The sequence below is a fragment of the Opisthocomus hoazin genome, chromosome 30 (genome assembly GCF_030867145.1).
Source record: "Opisthocomus hoazin isolate bOpiHoa1 chromosome 30, bOpiHoa1.hap1, whole genome shotgun sequence".
Lineage (NCBI taxonomy): Eukaryota > Metazoa > Chordata > Aves > Opisthocomiformes > Opisthocomidae > Opisthocomus > Opisthocomus hoazin.
Genome location: NC_134443.1, coordinates 2,988,957 through 3,007,929, shown reverse-complemented (window position 1 = coordinate 3,007,929; position 18,973 = coordinate 2,988,957). Strand labels below are relative to the sequence as shown.

The window sequence follows — 18,973 nt, the reverse complement described above, 5'->3', positions numbered from 1 at the left end:
GTGCCTGTAAAGCTGAATTTGGTATTTGAGAAAAAAAAAGTAAATTCACCTCTTCTTCTAAAATACTTTAATTTTATACTGTTAATATTTCCTTTCTGTCTGGTTCACTAACGAAAACCAGGAAATTTATAAAAGTTCAGCATTCATTTGGGTAACTATTACAATCACATACATGTACAAAAAGGAGGGAGGAGAAATTCATCACTTGGTCCATAGCTCGCCACTGCATCTGCTCATACCACAAAAAAATTCTTTCAGAATACCACCAGAGCAAACGTAAATTAAGTTCTATAATACTGACATTAGCAGAATATTTAGAAGCTTAAATCATAAATATTATTTTACTGCTAATCTTATTGATATTTCTTTTCAACCTCATCTAACACTGTCTTCCCAAAGGAAGCAGAGCATAACACAAAGTCTTTTTTTTTGCTCAACAAATATCTCCTTGTGTGACCTTCACTGCAGTGAGCCATGCCTCATTTGCATATTAAATGAGGATAATAACAGACATTCTAGAAGTGCTGAGCCTCATCAGAATTTATGGTATCAATGCTCTTCCAAAACAGTTATTAAAGACTTACTTTAGCAATGTTTGTGTTATTTAAATATTAATGGTTTGTTACTGAATGCTGCCTCAGTGTTGTATAATAAACAACAGAATGGGGAAGGGAACCCCCGGGCTAAGCAATGTTTCTTATTATTAAAATTAAGGCATTACAGTCACCGTCCTCACACGGCGCAGGCTGGCAGAGATACAGCTGTATCTCACTGGGTAACACCACCACGAAAAATCAGAGAAGTGATTTCTCCTTTCCCGACTTGGAAAAGCCCCTTCTGTGGGAGGCAGCTTACAGCACTTCCCCAGCCTTTGGATTCTGCTAAAGCCCACCGCAAAGCAAGAGACTTCGCAGGACGCCTCGCTGCTAGCAAGGTCTCCAGCTGCCCTCCCCAGCCAAAGCTTCCCACCAGTCAGCAATGCATGGTCTCCATCCTTCTGGCTTCCACAGCCTTCCTGGAAGACTGCTCTCCTCCTTCTCTCTACTGCAGTCCCTGTGGTGGATCTACAGGAAGATTTGTTCTGCCCTACCAGATCCTGCAGCAACACTTGCCCCAGTATTATTATATATGTATATATGCATTTCATACATATATTTCATATAAATATATCGTGTGTGTGTGATATCATGAGACATTGATTCCAGTAAGATTTTCTAATAACTTCTTCTAGAAAAGAAAGAGAAAAAAAAAAAAGATAAAGACCATAAACCTTAGACATGTTGCTCAGATGCTCATTTAATTGATCCCGTGCCTTGGCCTGAACATCTCCTAGTGCGTATGCCAAATTATAGACAGTGGAAGGACCCAAAGGAATCAATGGAACGCCTGTCATTAATTGTGACGGACGTGAATCAAAATGGTTGGTAAAAGCCATAAGCACATAGCATAATGCCTGTTTCCGCCTCCAGCATTTCTGTCACCCCTCAATGTCCAGTATCCACCTCCCTTGCAGGGGCAGAACAAAGAAACAGTCTCCTTCTGGCCCAGCTAGGCAGGCAGAGCAGCTAGAACTGTTCTGTGCTTCCTCTAGTTTCACTCCCAGTTGTCCTTTGGGTGAATTCCAAGAAACCCATTTGTCCTGGAAAGTTCCAAGATGAAAGAATCTCTCAGGGTGTAATCACAACGTTTTGCCAGAGGAATTTGAAAATGGTCCTAAATGTGGAGGAAAACAATTATAGCAATTGGATTGGTGATGTACTTCCAAATTTTGTTTTGTGACTAACAGGCAATGGAAGCACACGGAGAATTGCCCTGACTTCCACAGGTCTAAAAAACCGTATAAAAGCATTCGCAGCCCCACACGGCTCACATCGCTCCGGTTGGCTTACTCTCCTCGGTGAACTTGGTGAGTTCAGATCCCATTCTCGCAGAGATTCCTTTACCTTGGGAATAAGTCCTTTAATAGCACGCTCTGAATTGTAACAAAGCTAGAAGTATATTATCCTGTATGCTTTTATTCTGTATAGTAAAAAAAGCGGGGACATTGATGGATAAACATTCAGGTATCCTTGGCAAGATGTGAAGCCTAGTAAGAAGTTTTGTCTTCACATGAAAGAAAGCACTATCTCTACTTCTTTGGCTTTTTAAATGGAACAGAAATTGTCTTTCTTTACTTGGTGATACTTCACACTGAAATTTTGGTTCGTAGATAGAATTGTACATTAAGCAACATGGAAATTACTTTTTAATGGAAAGATGTTGCAATGATGAGTGTGGACAGGTCACACGAATTGCCGTAGTCTCTCTGAGGTCACTGGAGCAGCTCTGATCCGCAGCAAGAAAGGACTGAAACCTTAGCTCTGCCCTGCGCAGCAGAGCATTCTCAGTATCCTTGTCAGAATCGGCACTAATGAGACGTGTGAACCAGTGTTACACAGGGAAAGGAACAGTTTACTTGCCGAGATGAAAACCAGACAAGGAGGCTGACTTTAATGAACTTGTCATGTTTTGTATGAATGCTACCGAGAACTTTTAAAAGCGCTGTGTGGGATTCAGGTCAGACTTTCGAACACTTGGACATGCATGTCCTGAGCTGCAGACCAGCTGTTGGGATTAACCTCAGCTGCCTGTGCTGGGAGCCTCAGCACCAAGCGCTCACCAACACGTAAGTGTGGAAGTACATCTGCAAGCTGAGCCTCCTGTATCCAAAGTTCAAAAATACAGGATATTTATGTTCACTTTTAAGAGGAGAAGCTTAAGAATAGAAACCATGTTTCACAGTCGACTCTAACGAGGAGGGAGCACAGAAAGGGTCTGGGTAAAACAGAAGCCAAAATCACATCCAAAGACTGAGGGATTTGCTCAATGTTACTTTCCAAACCCACCACCTTCACACCACCGCTACTGCTCGCTGAGCCCTTTACTGCTGCTTCCTTTCAGGTTTTCCTGCCTCCCTCCACCACACCAAGATGTCTTGCTGCTACGGGTACCCATGCTACAGCGTGTGCTACACTCCCTGCTACCGGACCACGCGCTGCTCTCGGACCTACAGCTACTACATCCCCTGCAACTACCAGACTCTGTGCAGCTACCGCCGCAGCTACAACTGTGGAGACTGCTGTAACTACGGCACCTGCTGCACGACCCGCTACTACTACCCTTCCTGCTGCAGCTACAGCTGCTGCTACCCTTGTTGCTAAACCCAATGGCAAGATCCCTGCCACAAGAATCAACTCCGACCCAGCAAGCAAAGTTGAACGGTTCATCTCGGAGGCGATGTTCACAGCAGTGTTGAGCCCCTGTGACAGCAACTGAAGTTACTTCAAATGGGGAGCTCGGCTGCTCGCTAAAATGTCTTGACATTTGTATTTTTATTGTTCTTTCTGCCTGCTTCTTCCTGTGTTTCTCAACTAGAGGTTCTCTGTTTATGTTCTCCTGCATTAAAACCCCCTTACACCCCTTCAGCAATAGGAACAGCAACCTGCAGTTGATTTGAAGCTTCTCACAGTTGCTGCAATGGTGCTCAAGAACTTCTGCAAAATTAGCCTTTGTGTCATCTGCATTTTCAATAACTACTTCCAGTAAGGTGCTGCAGTACTGTGTAATGGAGAAGTATTGCGGCTGTCTCTCCTTTGATCTGGATTTACAAGTACCTGAAGTGCAGAAAGGAGTGTTATGGACAGCATAGTGCAGTGACTCATCTTCTGTAGCTCTTTCCAGTGTCCTAAGACTATAATCTTTCTGTATCTGTGCCAACTCCTTTTCTTACTGCATTAAAAGTTTTCTGCATGAAAAAAAATGCATTTCCAGTTGTCTTCTTTCCCCTTTCCCTACTTTACATGAACATACTGCTAGCGGTGGCATCCTGAAGGGACTTTGTCCCTGATGCTGGCAAAGCACTTCATACCCCTCCACGTTCAGAGCAGCTGGTCCCAGTAAATAGACTCTTTTCTTCCCTTCTACCACTCAGAAATATGGTAAATGCCACAATTTCTCCCATTCTTTTACTTAATTGAAACTATTACCAGATTTAAAGTTAAGATATTTCAGCATAATAGGGCTGTAATAGTCTTTATAATAATGTTTTAAAACAGAAAGTAATTAGGGCCTCCATAGAGAGTATATAAAAATGTTCAAGTGAGCAGAATCATAGAATAGAATACAGTTGGGGTCGGAAGGGACCTTTCAAGGCCATCCAGTCTAACTGCCTGCAATGAGCAGGGACATCTTCACCTGGATCAGAGCCCCGTCCAACCTGACCTTGAATGTTTCCAGGGATATTGGCATCGACTACTTCTCTGGGAAACCTGTGCCAGTGTCTCCCCGCCCTCAGCATAAAAAATTTCTTCCTTCTATCCAGTCTTAATCTGCCCTCTTTTAGTTTAAAACCATTATTTTCCTATTCCTGGAAACCAAATTTCAATGTTCTTGCTCCAGTCGTGATTTCCTATCACATTCCAATCCAACAGACAAATTTCATTACCAGACAGCGGAACATAAGGAAAAACTAAAACCTGTATTAAAAGCAACGGGGAAAGCATCAAGGGGGAAGTAGTGTTTGTTCCTGTCTTGATGCTGGCCTGGAGAAACCAAAACACTGCCTTGATCTTCCACACAGACACTAGGTAGAACAAAATCCATTTCTACAGGTGCAGTTACAATAATTCACCAAATCTGGGGATGAAGAGCCAGAAGACAGAGAGAAAAGTGAAAAAATGAGAGGCAAGTAGTCCTTAAAAAAAAAAAAAATACAAGGGAAACAGTACTCAATCTCTCCAGGGCATTGTGACAGCTCTTGTCTGCCAACTGCCCCTGGCCAGGGAAGCGGTGAGAAAGTACTATCATCTTCCTCCTCGTACAACCACAGCCTCTGCCCGTAACATTCACTGGGAGGAAAAAAAAGTCAGTAAAAATTAGTTGTGACTCTGCTTGCTTCCAAAATGCGGGCTCCGAGTACATTTCTCTGACCTGATAGAGAAAAACGTCCCACTGCCGTGCCTCACAGGTGCTGGCCAACAGAAATCCATTTCTCCTCTCAAATTATTTACACTGAACAGGGCAAATTCCTCCGGCTTCTCCATCAGAGAACCCCTAACCTTTCAACCCTGATCTTTCCAGGTTCCTTCCAACATGGGCTGTTTAATGACTCTGTGATAATATATAAAACACAAACTTCTTTCAAAATTTAAAACCTGATGGGTCCACACATGTGCATTTACCTGTGACCTCTTCAATCTCAGGTCACCGCCAGCGACAGATCATGTCCTAATTGCATCACAGTAGCCCAATGGCCGCACTGCAGTATTTTAAATGAACCATTTATTTGGAAGACACCAAGCGAAAGCCCAGGACTGTAGAAACACACATAACCAGAGATACCACTGAAGTTTCCTGCAGCTACAAAAGTCCCCATGTCTCAGCCTGAGGAGGGTAAGTCTCTACAAGCAAATCCTTGAGTACACAAAGTTAATCAATTTGTCACTCAATCTGTGCAATGCTACCAATTTCAAGATATTTAAGAAATGCAAGTGAAAAATAAAACCGGAAATACAGTATGGATGCAGCATAATTTTTAATATAAGTGAAAGGCAGATATACATTGAAAGGCGTACAGAATGGAAAGACTACATTCCCAAGGACACATTACACCCTGCCAACACCATTCATTCCGAGTTCATGTTTTGTACATCATTGCAACAAACATAAAAGCCCGTTTACAAAGAACTGCAGCATCAAGCAGCAAGCCTTTGATCAAGAGAAGAGCCTGAGTGGCAAGAGAGCAAGCAAACACAGAGCAGAATACGGATAACTCATTGCAAGCACTTCAACAGCAGCGCAGAGCACTCCAAGCCTCCACGAAGGGGGGCTGTTGTCACCAGGGCTCTGCACGTCGGGGACCGCTGCGGCCAGAATCCACCGTCAATCCATGCTTGCCAGGCCTAGGTTGATCTTCATTTCAGGGACGTTCCAGGTTGGGTTTAGCACGTGTAGCAACTCCCGTAGCCAAATCTTTGGCCATATCGTGAACTGAAGGGGTAGCCATAGCGGCCAGAGTAAAAGCCTGGGTAGCCATAGCAGTCCCCAGAGCCATAGAAGCCCCTATAGCCGCCATACAGACCCCCATAGCCGTAGCAGTCCCCAGGGCCGTAAATGCCCCGGTAACCATACAGACCGCCACAGCCGTAGCGGTCCCCATAGCCATAGAGGCCCCGGTAGCCGTAGAGGCCCCCATAGCCCCGGTAGCCATACAAGTTCCCGTAATTGCAGGGAAAATAGCAGTCATCTTCGCACTGGCCTGAGAGGAAAGTCATCTTTCTGCGATGGAGGCAAACCTGAAACAGCAGCAGGGAGGAAAGCAAAAGTAACAAATACTTTCAGTTGCAGTAAGAGTTTCAGAGCCCAAAGAGTTCTTCACTGGCCCCCTGAGACCAAGGACAGAAGCCAAACTATGACCAAATTCCTCAGCTCCTTATCACATCCCATTTCTATCCTTATCTCATTTACCCACTGCTTTTAAACAATTTTTATGTCTTTTCTCACTTACTGAGATTGGTGAAAGCACTGACCATGGAATATACCTATTGCAGGTCAAAACCTCCTGACGCTTGTTCACAATTTTTCTTGAAGAATATTGTTAGGCCTTAACAATCCTGAACTTCTTTTAGTATATCAGCTCTATAAAGCTCTACGTTCTCAAATCCTTCCAGACAGTTTAGTTTCTGACGTTTGCCATGATAGCAAACTTCAGCTTTTGGGTCTTGGCTCCGTGTCCTGTTTCAGTAACCTACACCAATTTTGGACTGGCACCTGGAAACCCTGACCGCACACGCAAGAAAATACGGAGTGTTAGCCTAGACGAGAACATCTGCTGTCCTGCCCAACAGACCTGAAGTCCTCCCTTAAACTAAACCAGAAGGTTTATGGAAGAACCCACTGAAACCCTGCTCTAACTCTGCAGGAGGCAGCTCTGCAGATCTCGTAGCCAGCGATCTTTATCTGGTAGCCAGATACCCCAGGCACCAGCAGGACCAGGAAAGTTTCAGCCCCAGCTTTAAAACTTGAACCTGCCAGTAAGTCCAGGTACAAGGTACAGAGAAATCTGACATTTCAGAGAAGTCACAATCCTAACATAAATCATTAAACCGAAATTTCTAACCCTTATGAAGAGACCAAATGGAGAAAAGGCTTACCGAGTTCACCAGAGGAGGAAGGCAAGAGAGCTGATGAGGAGCCTACAGCTCCGAGCCCTTTTTATACTGATCCTTCACCCTCCCGGCTTATCTAAGACGCCCTGTTTATTCAAAACGTTTGTGGCCTCATTGGCTGGAAAACAAATATGTCTGTACACGTCATATCTTCAATTAATATAATTTTCTTCATTGTTTGGGATTATTAGCGTGTTCCTAGCTTCCCATATGTAACATATTACAGGTTTCTTTCATCTTCAAATTTTCTGGGCCAACTGCATTCCTGATACCATTTTATTTTCTTCACTGTCGAAACTAAAGTTTATTTTTTATATAATATAAAAACATTTATAAGTTCACAAAGCCATTGGCGGGAGAGAGGTTTTCAGCAAAAAAGGAAAAACTTTCCCACATGTTTGAAAATATCTGGTTTTCACCAGAAACTCAAACGTGCCACAGTACAGGCTTTCTGTTTAAAGGAAGTTTAAACAGTTTTAGGTATTTTATATGAAACTACATCGCAGCTTCAGGAAACATGACCAGCACAAGCTGCAAATAAATCATAATTGCATTCCTCCAAAGTGTTGATTGCAAATAAAAGTCATGTTGCTGCATGAACAGAAAATGTTTCCAACAGAAATACGACTGCGAGATTGTTTGCAGCTTCGTTCACTGAAGGGCTTGACTGTGAGTTCGGCGCAACAGAGCAGAGAATACACGTACAAACTTAGTCTGGAAAATAATGAATGATAAGGATTTTGTGAGATGTAATAAATGCTGTTTTCCAACGAACCGTGTTAATATTTTCTTCGCAAAGAATCAACCACACGTATCAAATACGGTGCCATAGTGAGGAATGCTGGAGTTTACTGCAGAACTCCTTGTATGACCTTCACCTCATTTCTGGCATTAATTTGAATATAAAATAAGGGTAATAATGAGCAAGCAGGATGTTGAGGCTTCCTCAGAATTTTGAATACCAAAGCACTTCATAAGCACTCATTAATGTTTTCAATTTGCAAAGTGTTGCAGTATTTTAATATTAATAGTTTGTCACCAAAAGACACCTCCAGACTTAATAATATGGTCACTTACAAGACACACCAAGGTGTCTTGTTTCTATGTCCTAATAAGGTTATGCATTGTATGTTCTATAAAAGTCAGAAACTATTAAAAAAACTCTTCTAAAATAGGAACAAATATTTGGGAACATTCATAACATAGGTGAAAAATTTCTTCAAAATCACTGTTGTAGAACACAAGACAAAAAATCCCCAGACCTGCTGGCAATAGATCCCCACCAGTATCACCAGGCGGTACGCACAGGTCATGACAACGCCGAATAGCAGCGCTACTACCTTTCGGCACACCAAAGACAAGCCTACTGCTCTTCTCCCCTGCGCGTTGCACCACAGATGCAAAAGCCAAGCGAATGGAGCACCTACAAGGAGCTTGCACAACCAGTAATGGTCTAAACATCTCCCAAAATTATTCCTATACATCCAGCTCCAAAGAATTCCACACAATTTTACTAGAAATGTGCTGAGACCATTTCTTCTCATTTTAAGATGAAAGAAATTCTAAAGGTATTACATGTGTCATAAGATCAAACTTTGAAAATATGAAAATCACTGACTCCAATTATATCAATTGAAGGAATAATGCACACATGGAGATACGTTGTATAACACCTAAGTTTAAGAAGGTATATATACGGACCTACGACTCCAAAATTTTATTCACTTCTATCAAGCTACTCCTCTCCGTGAACCAGGTAAGTCAATATTGACTCTGTTCTTTTTTATATACATCTATTTGTCTGTATGTATGTCTTTGTATAAATACTTGTGTGTGCGTGCATGGATATATATCTAAAAAAGCACTGGTGTGTACATATATACTACACACAGAGTGTGTGTCTATGTATACGTGCAGACATTCTGTAAGCAATTTTTTGTCATTTTGGAGCTAATCACACAAAGTCCTCTGCAACACCAAAGAACCACTTCACTGGAACTTGTTTGCTCTTCCTGTGCTTATTTCACAGTAGGCTTCAAGGCACTGAAAATCTGAAGTTTACTGCCACAATTTTGAAGTCCTAAGTAATCCTCCATTCCAGATTACTTTTGTTAGGTGTTGGGAATTCAGATCCCTAGATAAAACCTTTATGAAACCTTTACTGCCTTGAGTAGACAATCTGGAAGGAAAATCCTCCATTTCATTGTATGCTTTGGGTTTATCCCATGCTGAGCACGCAGCACTACGGGAGAGCAGGAGATGCAGGTGGTCCATCAGCTGTTGGTCTCATCTGAACTGGCATATTTTTCTTTAATTTAGTCAAATTTCGCTAGCTTCTAGTGTGGAAAAGTTTGGTTCTTGGTTGGTAAAAGCCGTATTTTCTATGTACAGTCACTCATTTTCAAAAGTTGAGGGGAAAAAATAGAAAAGTTGTTTGGGATTCAAGAGTTTAGAAAAATAAACAAGTTAGTTAAGGGGAAAAAGACTGACAGGAGAGAGCAAGTTACATTTCCTCAGCTCGGTCCAAGATTTGAGCCTTTCCTCCTGCTGTCAGCACCCCATTAACTCACCTCGCTTCTGGGTGTGTGTTCCAGGCTTACCTGCACCAAACAACGATGACTTTCTACAGCGATCTCTACGATGATGGAAGCTACTCATCCTTTGGCTATGCCAACCTCTACGGGCTCGGGGGCCTGAATGGCTATCGATTTGGGAGCCCATATGGCTACTACTTGGACCAGTACCAATATGGGAGCCCATATGGCTACAGAAGCTTTGGGAGCCTGTATGGAAACAGAGGCTTGATTGGTTATGGGGGCTACTACGGGTATGGGGACTCATACGGATTTGGGTATGGCTATCCCTTCTTTTCTCGTTTTGGCAACAGATACAGGTATTGAAACTGCTATCCATGCTGAACCAGCAGAAATAGCAACCAAGAAATGAAATGCAGGACACCGATCTGTGGCTAAGGTTGTGGCGCTGAGAAACACCAAGCACCCATGCCTCTGGCTAAGTTCAGTGGGACACGTGGGTGCCAGGCTGCATAAGACTACCCCACACGTAACCCTCTTTAATATCTCCTGTTTCTTCAACTATTACTCTAAAGGGCAACTTGAATTACAGCAAGTACTGAGGCATCTTTACAGCATGTTGATGGAGCAAAGCAAGACTTTCAGGTGTGAGTAAAGTGCCTTTTAAGTTAGTTCGCAGCCAATTTGTATTGCCATAGTAACAAGAGTTTCTGCAACCAGCATGAACAAGTCCACCTAGCTCAGCTATGAACTTCACCAAAGATAACATCTAGTAGAGAGGCTCCTGTTCTATATCCATGCTGTGCCTCAACTGGCAGTGAACACGATTTACAAGCAACGTGTCTGGACTGTCAAACTCCACCATTTCCTCAAGGAGAGAGCATCATCCAGCATTGGACACACTCTGCTTGCTGAAGAGCCTTTTGTAAAACTGCAAACTTCTTTCTGTTACTCACTGTTTCTCTTTTTCATTAAAATTACTCTGCTTAACAGTATCAGATGTTCAGTCTTCTCCTTTTATTTGTGCTCATACGCCACTAAAGGCACGGGCAGCACTGCCATTCTGACCAACCCTACAATGAGAGCGAGGTCTAGACTCCAGACGTTCAAGAGTATCACCACGTGTCCAGCTGCAATGTTCCAGCCCCAACTTGTTTCCCAGACTAGGAAGAAGCTCTACCATATTTTAACTAACGTGTGACCCTGGGTTTACACAAGTACTGCTCCAGAAAAGGGCATCACCTGACTCTGTATTACCAAACACAGACACTCCTGTAGCAAGCTGGGGTTTGTGCCTGAAAAATAACTTTCAAATGCAAGAGAACGAGTGGGAGTTTCATGGTCTGCCAAGGAAACGCAGCAATGACATTCAAGGTCAAAGACACCTAAGAGAAAAGACCACAGGCAGCCAAGCCATGACCATCTGCTGGAGACCTCATCTCCTTTGCAAACTGAACTGCCAGGTTATTCAGGGAGTTCCTGTCAGTCTCTACCATGTCACCTTAGGAGATTGAGTAGTCTTGATTTGGATTTATAATATTAAAGATTATAACCTGGCACGGAAGAAGGTAGTTCAACAAGCACAGCCTAGACAAAACTGCATGGATCCCATATGAGCCCAGTTCTACATCAAAGACACCACCATGAGTCAAAAATCCTGCTGCAGAGGCAACTGTGAGGGGGCACCTCTGGGCAGATATTTAAGAGGCCTCCTACATGGCTAGTCCTTCTCTTCTCACGGTGGCCACCTGCACAAGCATTCTGCACTCCTCAGCTGACGGTGCAGAGTGGAGGAAAGGGTAAAAAAAATTAATAGCAGAGCAGATTGGACTCACACTTTCCTAAACAGAAAGCCAGCCATAGTTAACAGGATAGTCCCCAAGCTGTAAGTGTTATTCCTCCAACATCCATTTCTTTACAACCATGTCATTGCTTTCACTTCTACCATTTGACCTTGAATGGGACTGTAGCAGAAGATGAGCACCACAGGTCCATCTCCTTGTCTGGGAAGGAGAAGCCACAGCCAAGAGATGGGCTTGGTCTGCTGCCTTGTTGCTCAGACCTCCCCTCTTTGTGTCCCAGTTTGAGCAAGACGAAGCCAGATGAGGATGTCCCAGGCAGAGGGCGAGGGCAGCAACCTCCACCCCAGCCTCCCAGCAGGGCACGTCAGCAATAAATCAGTACGGCCCTTTGAAACCGGCAAAGCTGTTAAGACATCTCTTGTAATCCTTCTGCTAGCTGCAGTCAGCAGCAAACAGGGCTGGGTTCCCCGGGGAAAGCATGAAGAAATGTTAAGCGTCTCCCACCACAATAAATTCGGTTTATCTCCCTCGGATGCCCTCTGGCACGCAAGGCTTTTCCTACCTGCGTGTACAGCGCAGAGGGGCTTACAGGTGCACAGGAAAAGAGACAGAATAAAACACAGAAAGCCAAATATTTGGGTGAAATTCTCAGCCTGACCAGGGTCCTTTAGACCCAACTTCACATCAGGTGCCTGTCCACATTTGCTGACGCAGCAATATTTATTTTCTTCCCTTCGCCACATGCCACTTGGTGCATTACCAGAGGCACCATCGCTTCCGACAGCAAGTGACATCACCACCCGGTGCCCAAGGAACACAGCCTACAGGCTATGGTTGCCCACCAACTCCAGACTTCCCAAACCTGCCACTCGCCTCCACCACACTGCTGCCCTTTCGGCTTTGAAGGTGCCACTGCTGCAGTCATGACTCCAGCTCTGCGCACAGCACTGGGGGTGCCCCGCTGCACCCCACTGCTGCCTCCCAACCTCAGCCTTTCCCTTGCTCCCCCCCTGCACCAGGGATCCAGGGCACAGCTGGGATCTCCTGCCCTGCTCCAGATCCACGTTATGCAGATACCAGCACCCAACCACCACACAGGGAGGGAAACAAATTGCTCATCCCAGGTGCCCCCGCCACAGGGCTCTTAGCCTTTAGTTACCAAACAGGGATGGGATCATTTTATTACTTCTTCATTCAAGAACATCAGGGTGATTCAAGAAGTCCCAAGTGACTGCAGGATTGGCATCCAGACCATTCCCCAGCTGCCCAAGCCTCAGTCCATAACACTGATGCTCATTTCCCACAGATCCATCCTAACATCTTGGGAAGCTTGGAGTTTCTCATACACCTACTCCATGGTCTGGAGAGCACTTTCCCCTTTTCATAGGGTTTTATGCCCTAAGGCTTAAGAAAAATGGGATGATTAGAGGAACTTTGTGGCTGCCCATGAGATATTATCATAATAAATGACAGATGGCTTATGCAGCTAACAGAAAACTAGCTCCTGTAATTTCATTTAAACTTCTGAATGCCAGTCTGAAGCAGGATGTATTTACTGCATGCATGTGGGAAAGCACCCATTTAAATGCGCCTTGTGAACAGTCCAGACAGGAGGCACGCTGCAGAACATGCCTCCAGCACAAGGATTCGCTGCAAGAGCAAGAACCATTTTTAGAGAGCAAACTTATCCCACATGATAAATTGGGCCCCTGACTATTGCCCAGGCTGGACTAGAACATTCTTCAAAATATTTCTTGAGTGCAATACTATAAGAAAACCTTTTAAGAGAAGGGAAATTGGACCATGACGTAGGAAAAATGGCCTTACTGGAAGCAATGAGAGAAACAAGAAGCATTGCAAAATTCACCATATTTAGATTAATATTCTTATCCCATAATGCAAGAATAAACCTAAGAGACATTAACAAATGCTTCCACTATCTTAAAAAGACATTGGTAGCTTCTTAGTAAGATACTTGATATCTTTAGTTCTCTGAAAGCCTCAGAGCATTTCACATGGGTAGTTTGTACATCAGAACGAATACATTGGGTATTATAAACAGTTGCATAGAAATCCACTGGCAAATTTTCCTAATTTTACTGACACTTGGTGTTTTGTGGTAACTGCAAGTCTCAAATTATTACAGGGAAAGCACAACTTGAGACACCTCAGCAATAAACTTCTGTTCATTTCCAAATATGCCATTAGCATGACAATAAAGATTCCTTCACCTGGCTGTTGAGGTTTGGGGGATTTCTCTTTTGTATGGAAGGATTTATGTGGTTGGTGAGAATCTGGTTTAATCACCTTGTCTGGGGCTCACCACAGTCAATTACACACTATTACAATGCCTGGTCATCTTTGTTTTCCTTACACATAAGGATAATAATTCTCCAAAGACTGACTGCTATGAAATGATCCAGCAGTCCCACATCAGCTGGTGATTGAATTATACCATTTCTGTAACAAAGCATTAATACGCTACATAACTTTTCAAACCTAAGGCAGCATGGAAAGCTTGTGAAATGTTTATTAGTGATACATTCCTGAAGAAACTCAATATTCCATGAATGAACATCACCACCCATTTCACACGCATAGGTTACATCGATGTAAAACATTGAGCAGAGCAGTGAAGCCAGAAATTTAGTTTTCACCCTCAAAAACAGCTGCTCTTATGCAACACTTGCTTCAGATTCTTCTTTGTAACATCAACTCTCCACACACTGCTGCCTGACGCCTTGTATCACTGCCTCGATGGGGAGCTGAGCCTAAAGACACCAGGTAACGGGTCACACGCACAGCGCCTGAAGAGCCAACGCTTCGGAACGAGCTCCACAGAACTGAGCAAGGCCAGACCAACGAAAGCAAAGATGCAAGCAGCACTTTCATGCAGGGGCAGCTACAGGATAGAAGTTGCTGTGGAAAGGAGATGCACAGACAACCCACTGCCAAATCTCTCGGTGTCGTCATTGTCCGGAAGCAGCCGGACAGCATCAGCGTGGTGCAGCAGGACAAAGGCACCTGAATTCGGAGGAGCAGAGGGGAACACACGCAGAGAGGCCAATAACATGTTGCAATGCCGTGTTTAATGAGAAAGAAGCAGCTCATACAGAGGCAGGATTACATAGTACAGATTACAAATTGCCCGCAGCCTGTGGTTCGATGCAAGATGATTCATGTAATAACTGATGTCGCTTCCCTATGGCAGCTGTGTTGATATACTCAGCCCTGATCATAGCAAGACCCACACAGCACAGAAACAGAGCACAAGCTAGTTGACCCTACAGCCCTTTTTTATGCATCAGTAGCCACAGCAAACCTGCAAAGGGATCTACACCAGATGTCATACCAGATCCCTTTACGTTGCCCCAACAATACCTACAAGCCCCCAAGCAACTGGCAGTATAGTCCATAGCATTGAGAACAGAGTACTTAGACAGGAAGGCATTAGAAAATCAGAAAAGGTAATATGAGAAGGATGCAAATGGATTTTTTCAGGAGACTGGAGCATCTACAGATGCATTTAATGGCAGCCCCAAACGCTTAAACCTTTCCCAAACACTGTGCCCAGGAGCTCAGCCACATATCTACATCCTGCTTGTCATCTCCCAGATCTCCTGGACCTGCTTCTTTCAGCAGCAACTCTCATTAAGTTTAGCATGGTCTACAACTTCCAACTGGGTATCCCCGTCCCCATCTGGCACCACCATAAACATGGGAGCCCCCAGGAGCACGGGCAGCACTAAAGCCAGTTCCAACTTCAGGGGTTCCTGCAGACCCGACGACACTCTGCTGCGGGAAGGTGCTGAGGATGGGTCCAGGGAAAGTCACAACCACTGGTGGAGGGTAGATCACCACCCTGGAGTCGGGACACTGCCGAACACAGGGCTCATTGCAGCTGTCAGCAACGGGCTGGGGCGCAGCCACCCCACACGGGGAAGCACTGCCACCAGCACACGGGTTCACAGAGTGCACCATTCTTCAGGGATGGTGAATCTGAAGCACAAAGGAATAGTGTAAAAACAAGGCATAAATTCTTACAAGTTTCACGATCAAGCATTATAATAAAAGACTGCAAACAGGCTAGAGGGAAAGGCAAAATTGTCGTAGCTTAGTTCCTAGGAGACACCTATAAATCTTGTATTGAACACAACATCAGCAAATGAGTTTTCATGAAAACTTAATTGGAGCTGTTCATCCAGATCTGCATTTACCAAAGCCAACAGCTGAAGAGTCACAAATTTTTTAGTTTACATCAAGAAAACTTCAGATTGGTATCAGAGTATTTGCACAAGATTCACCCTGACTCAAAACTACAGAAGAGGGCTTTGCTAGAAAGAGGAATTCAGATGAGACTTACCTACTTCACAAGAGAAACAAGGCAAGAGAAATGGTCCTACAAGATCTGATGCTAAGCACTTTTATACTTCCCCTTAGACTGCCCAAAGCGTGAATCACCTACACGCATAACATCCTAATCAATTACCAAACACATTTCTTTCAAGGCTTCACTTGGTTAATGAACGCCAATTGTTTGAAATAAATCACTCTTTGTAATTATTAGTTTGTCCTCCTACCCCATCTGACCTGTACTTTATTGCCTTCCAGTCTCTGCTATTTCAAAACTTTATATAGAGGGGACACTCTGCCCCTGCACGTTGGAGAAAGAAGAGGTTTATGTGGCTCATGCTTGATCTCCTCCATGGACTTGTTCCCAGGCAGGTGGCAAATAGCCATTTGCTTGGAAGAAAACGTACCTGACTCAGCCCAGGCAGAGTTGCAAAAGTGAGGGATAAGCCGTGTGCTTGGCCTAGGGGTAGCCAAGTTCATTGCTCTGTGATGAAATCAGGGTAACACGAAGTCTGGTCAAAGCGCTGGCACACTGCGCAAATCCCGAATTTCATAGAGTTATATGTCCACAGAAGTCAGTGCCCTTCTCCCAGTTAGACACCAAGCGCGCATTTCTTTAAAGATGCACGCTTTAAAAATCAAAGAGGAAAAAAGGGTAAGGCTATATTTTATATGATATTAAGTGTCCCATACTGTGAAGCTATAAAGCATGACCTGATTAGGGCAATGGCAAAAAGACAATAAATCGGGTGTGGCTGATGCAACACCTTGTCAGGAATTTTTTCCAGTGCGTTGATTCAATAAAAGGGCACCTAAAGCCATTATAGTAATAACACATGAAGCACCTATAGAAAGAGTGGAAGATGCCTTTTGGAATCTCAGTTGCTGACAAATTGCAACCGCCAGCGTGGGGTTATCACCCACGTTCAACAGCAGCATGAAGAGAAGGCTTTCCAGCTGTAGTCAGCAACAGATGCCAAAGATGGCAACGGCGTGTGCCAGTACAGCCACTCCCACCCAGCCATAGCGGGTAGTAACTTGTCCATTCCGATTTACATGTCATTTTACTTAAAAATAAAGATATTTTGCTGCTTCTGTAGCAATAGAGAGGACAAGTCTGGGCTGTTCTGTTACAGTACACCTCACCTCAAAGCTTGCTCTCTTTCTCCCAGCAGCGGCTTGTTCTTGCAAGAAAAAGCTTTCTTTTGGTGGAGTTAGAGACAAATGTGGTAACACTGCAAAACAAACTTCCCCCCTTCCAAGGAATCTCAGGAAAAACATCTTTATCACCAGAGTGACAGCAAAATGACCTTGAAGGGCAAGACTAGAGCCCATTGCCTTCTATGCTGCTGTGGAGTAGAAACGTCAATCCGGATTTCCACAGCAATGGGAGATGACTGGGATGCTTCCCTGCTTTAATTGCACACTGACATTTATCTTCATAGTGTCATGATATTTGAGGATGACATAAGATATTTGTAATTCCTCTGGAAAATGGGCTCTGCCTTTGCTATAGTTGAAGATAACCGTGTGAATTGCAACATGTGCCTCTGTCTCAGCTTAGATTGGGTAGCAATTTATCCCTACAGTAATTCCTCAGAAACATTGGCATTAAATACTTAATTACTATTTTCAAATTAGCCAGCTGAAGATAAGTCTTATTTTAGAAACATATTAATTCTGTCTCAAAAAGTCAAGATCTTCAGTCCAACACGAGAGGAATCCACTCTGCTGGCCTTTGTTTCCTTCTCTGCTGCAGACTGCTGGGGGTTAAAGCCACCGCAGGCTCCATTTATCTGAACAGAAAGGATGACAACACTTACTAATACTTTCTGAAAGCATTTTCAAAGCACCCCATAAAAGCTCATTAGTGTTCTACACAACTGATGTTGTCATATGCTTTTTTTTTTCAGAGCATTACACCTGCCAGCTCAAGCACTGCCGGAGAAGAGAAGGAAACAAAAGTGATGAGTCAACCAGGGAGCCACAGCCACAACTCAGTACCCGAGGACTGTGTCTGTAAGGAAATAATGCAACCAAACAGTCCACACGTCAGCTGAACTCACCAGTTAAAACAAGCTTAAGAATCAAATTCCATCACATTAAAAACTACAGATACTAAACACAAAAATCCTTATCTTTGTATCCATCGGGAGACAGAAGAACACACGTGAGCTGCAGACCAGCCAGCAACACCTTCGAGCACTCAGAAGGCGCTGACAGGACATTTATTCTGTGTTTAACAGAAATATTAACATTCTTCAAAAGACTTTAACAGTCCTTTGTCCATAAGGATATGCAGGAAAGATGTCTAAAACCTTAAAGGACCAAGCTAGAGCTCACCATCAGAGCAGGGACATCCATTTGATTACACTGTTAGAAGAAGCAGACAGATATCAAGAATCAAATCCATCCCTGAGACCAGCGAAACGTCACAGATTTACGCAGTTTAAAACCCAAAACTGCGTGTGGTTTAGTGCGCACACCACAGCAGGTGAGGCAGAAACCTTAGAAATAATAACATCAATTACATGTTGGCTTTGGCTAATAAGGGCTTCATGCCCAAAAAGGTGTCCTCTCCACCAGGCTGCCTAGGAGCGTATATACAAGGAATTTGAGGTTCAGAGCTTCATCCGTTTCTCTTGGTTTCTTCTCCTCAAACCAGGTACACGTGATCAGCTTAACAGCTTCATAGCTACAGCTGAATAGACTGTAACCTTGAGAGGTTTAGCACGTTTAATTTCATATCAAAGCATACCGATATGAGAAGCCACTGAGGGTCTTCCCACTTTGTCTTCAAGTGAGCAATACCATAGAGCTGTGAAGCGACAACAGTTGCAAGGGGAGCTGAACATATTTGTCACCTTGAAAATGTGGGATGAATAATGTGTATTTTTGAGAAATAAATCCTGCTGAAGCCCTGGTGTTAGTTTATCTTAGTCTGCTGTACTTCAGACAGCAACTGTGTACTCCACTTCTCCCTTGCATTAAAAGATTACATTTTACCGTTACATTTCATGCTTTGTTTCTCTCAAAGGAAAAAAGCTTTCTTACAAACAAGGCTTTAGATATCCCACGA

The 18,973-nt window shown here is 43.7% G+C and overlaps 1 protein-coding gene across 1 annotated transcript; it reads right to left on the bottom strand.

The window, feature by feature from the left end:
• Positions 1-5,978: 5,978 nt before the first annotated feature.
• On the bottom strand, positions 5,979-6,311 carry LOC104326426 (uncharacterized). The gene has a single exon (XM_009931207.2). The coding sequence runs from the start codon at positions 6,309-6,311 to the stop codon at positions 5,979-5,981; it is 333 nt and encodes a 110-aa protein (XP_009929509.2).
• Positions 6,312-18,973: the final 12,662 nt, after the last annotated feature.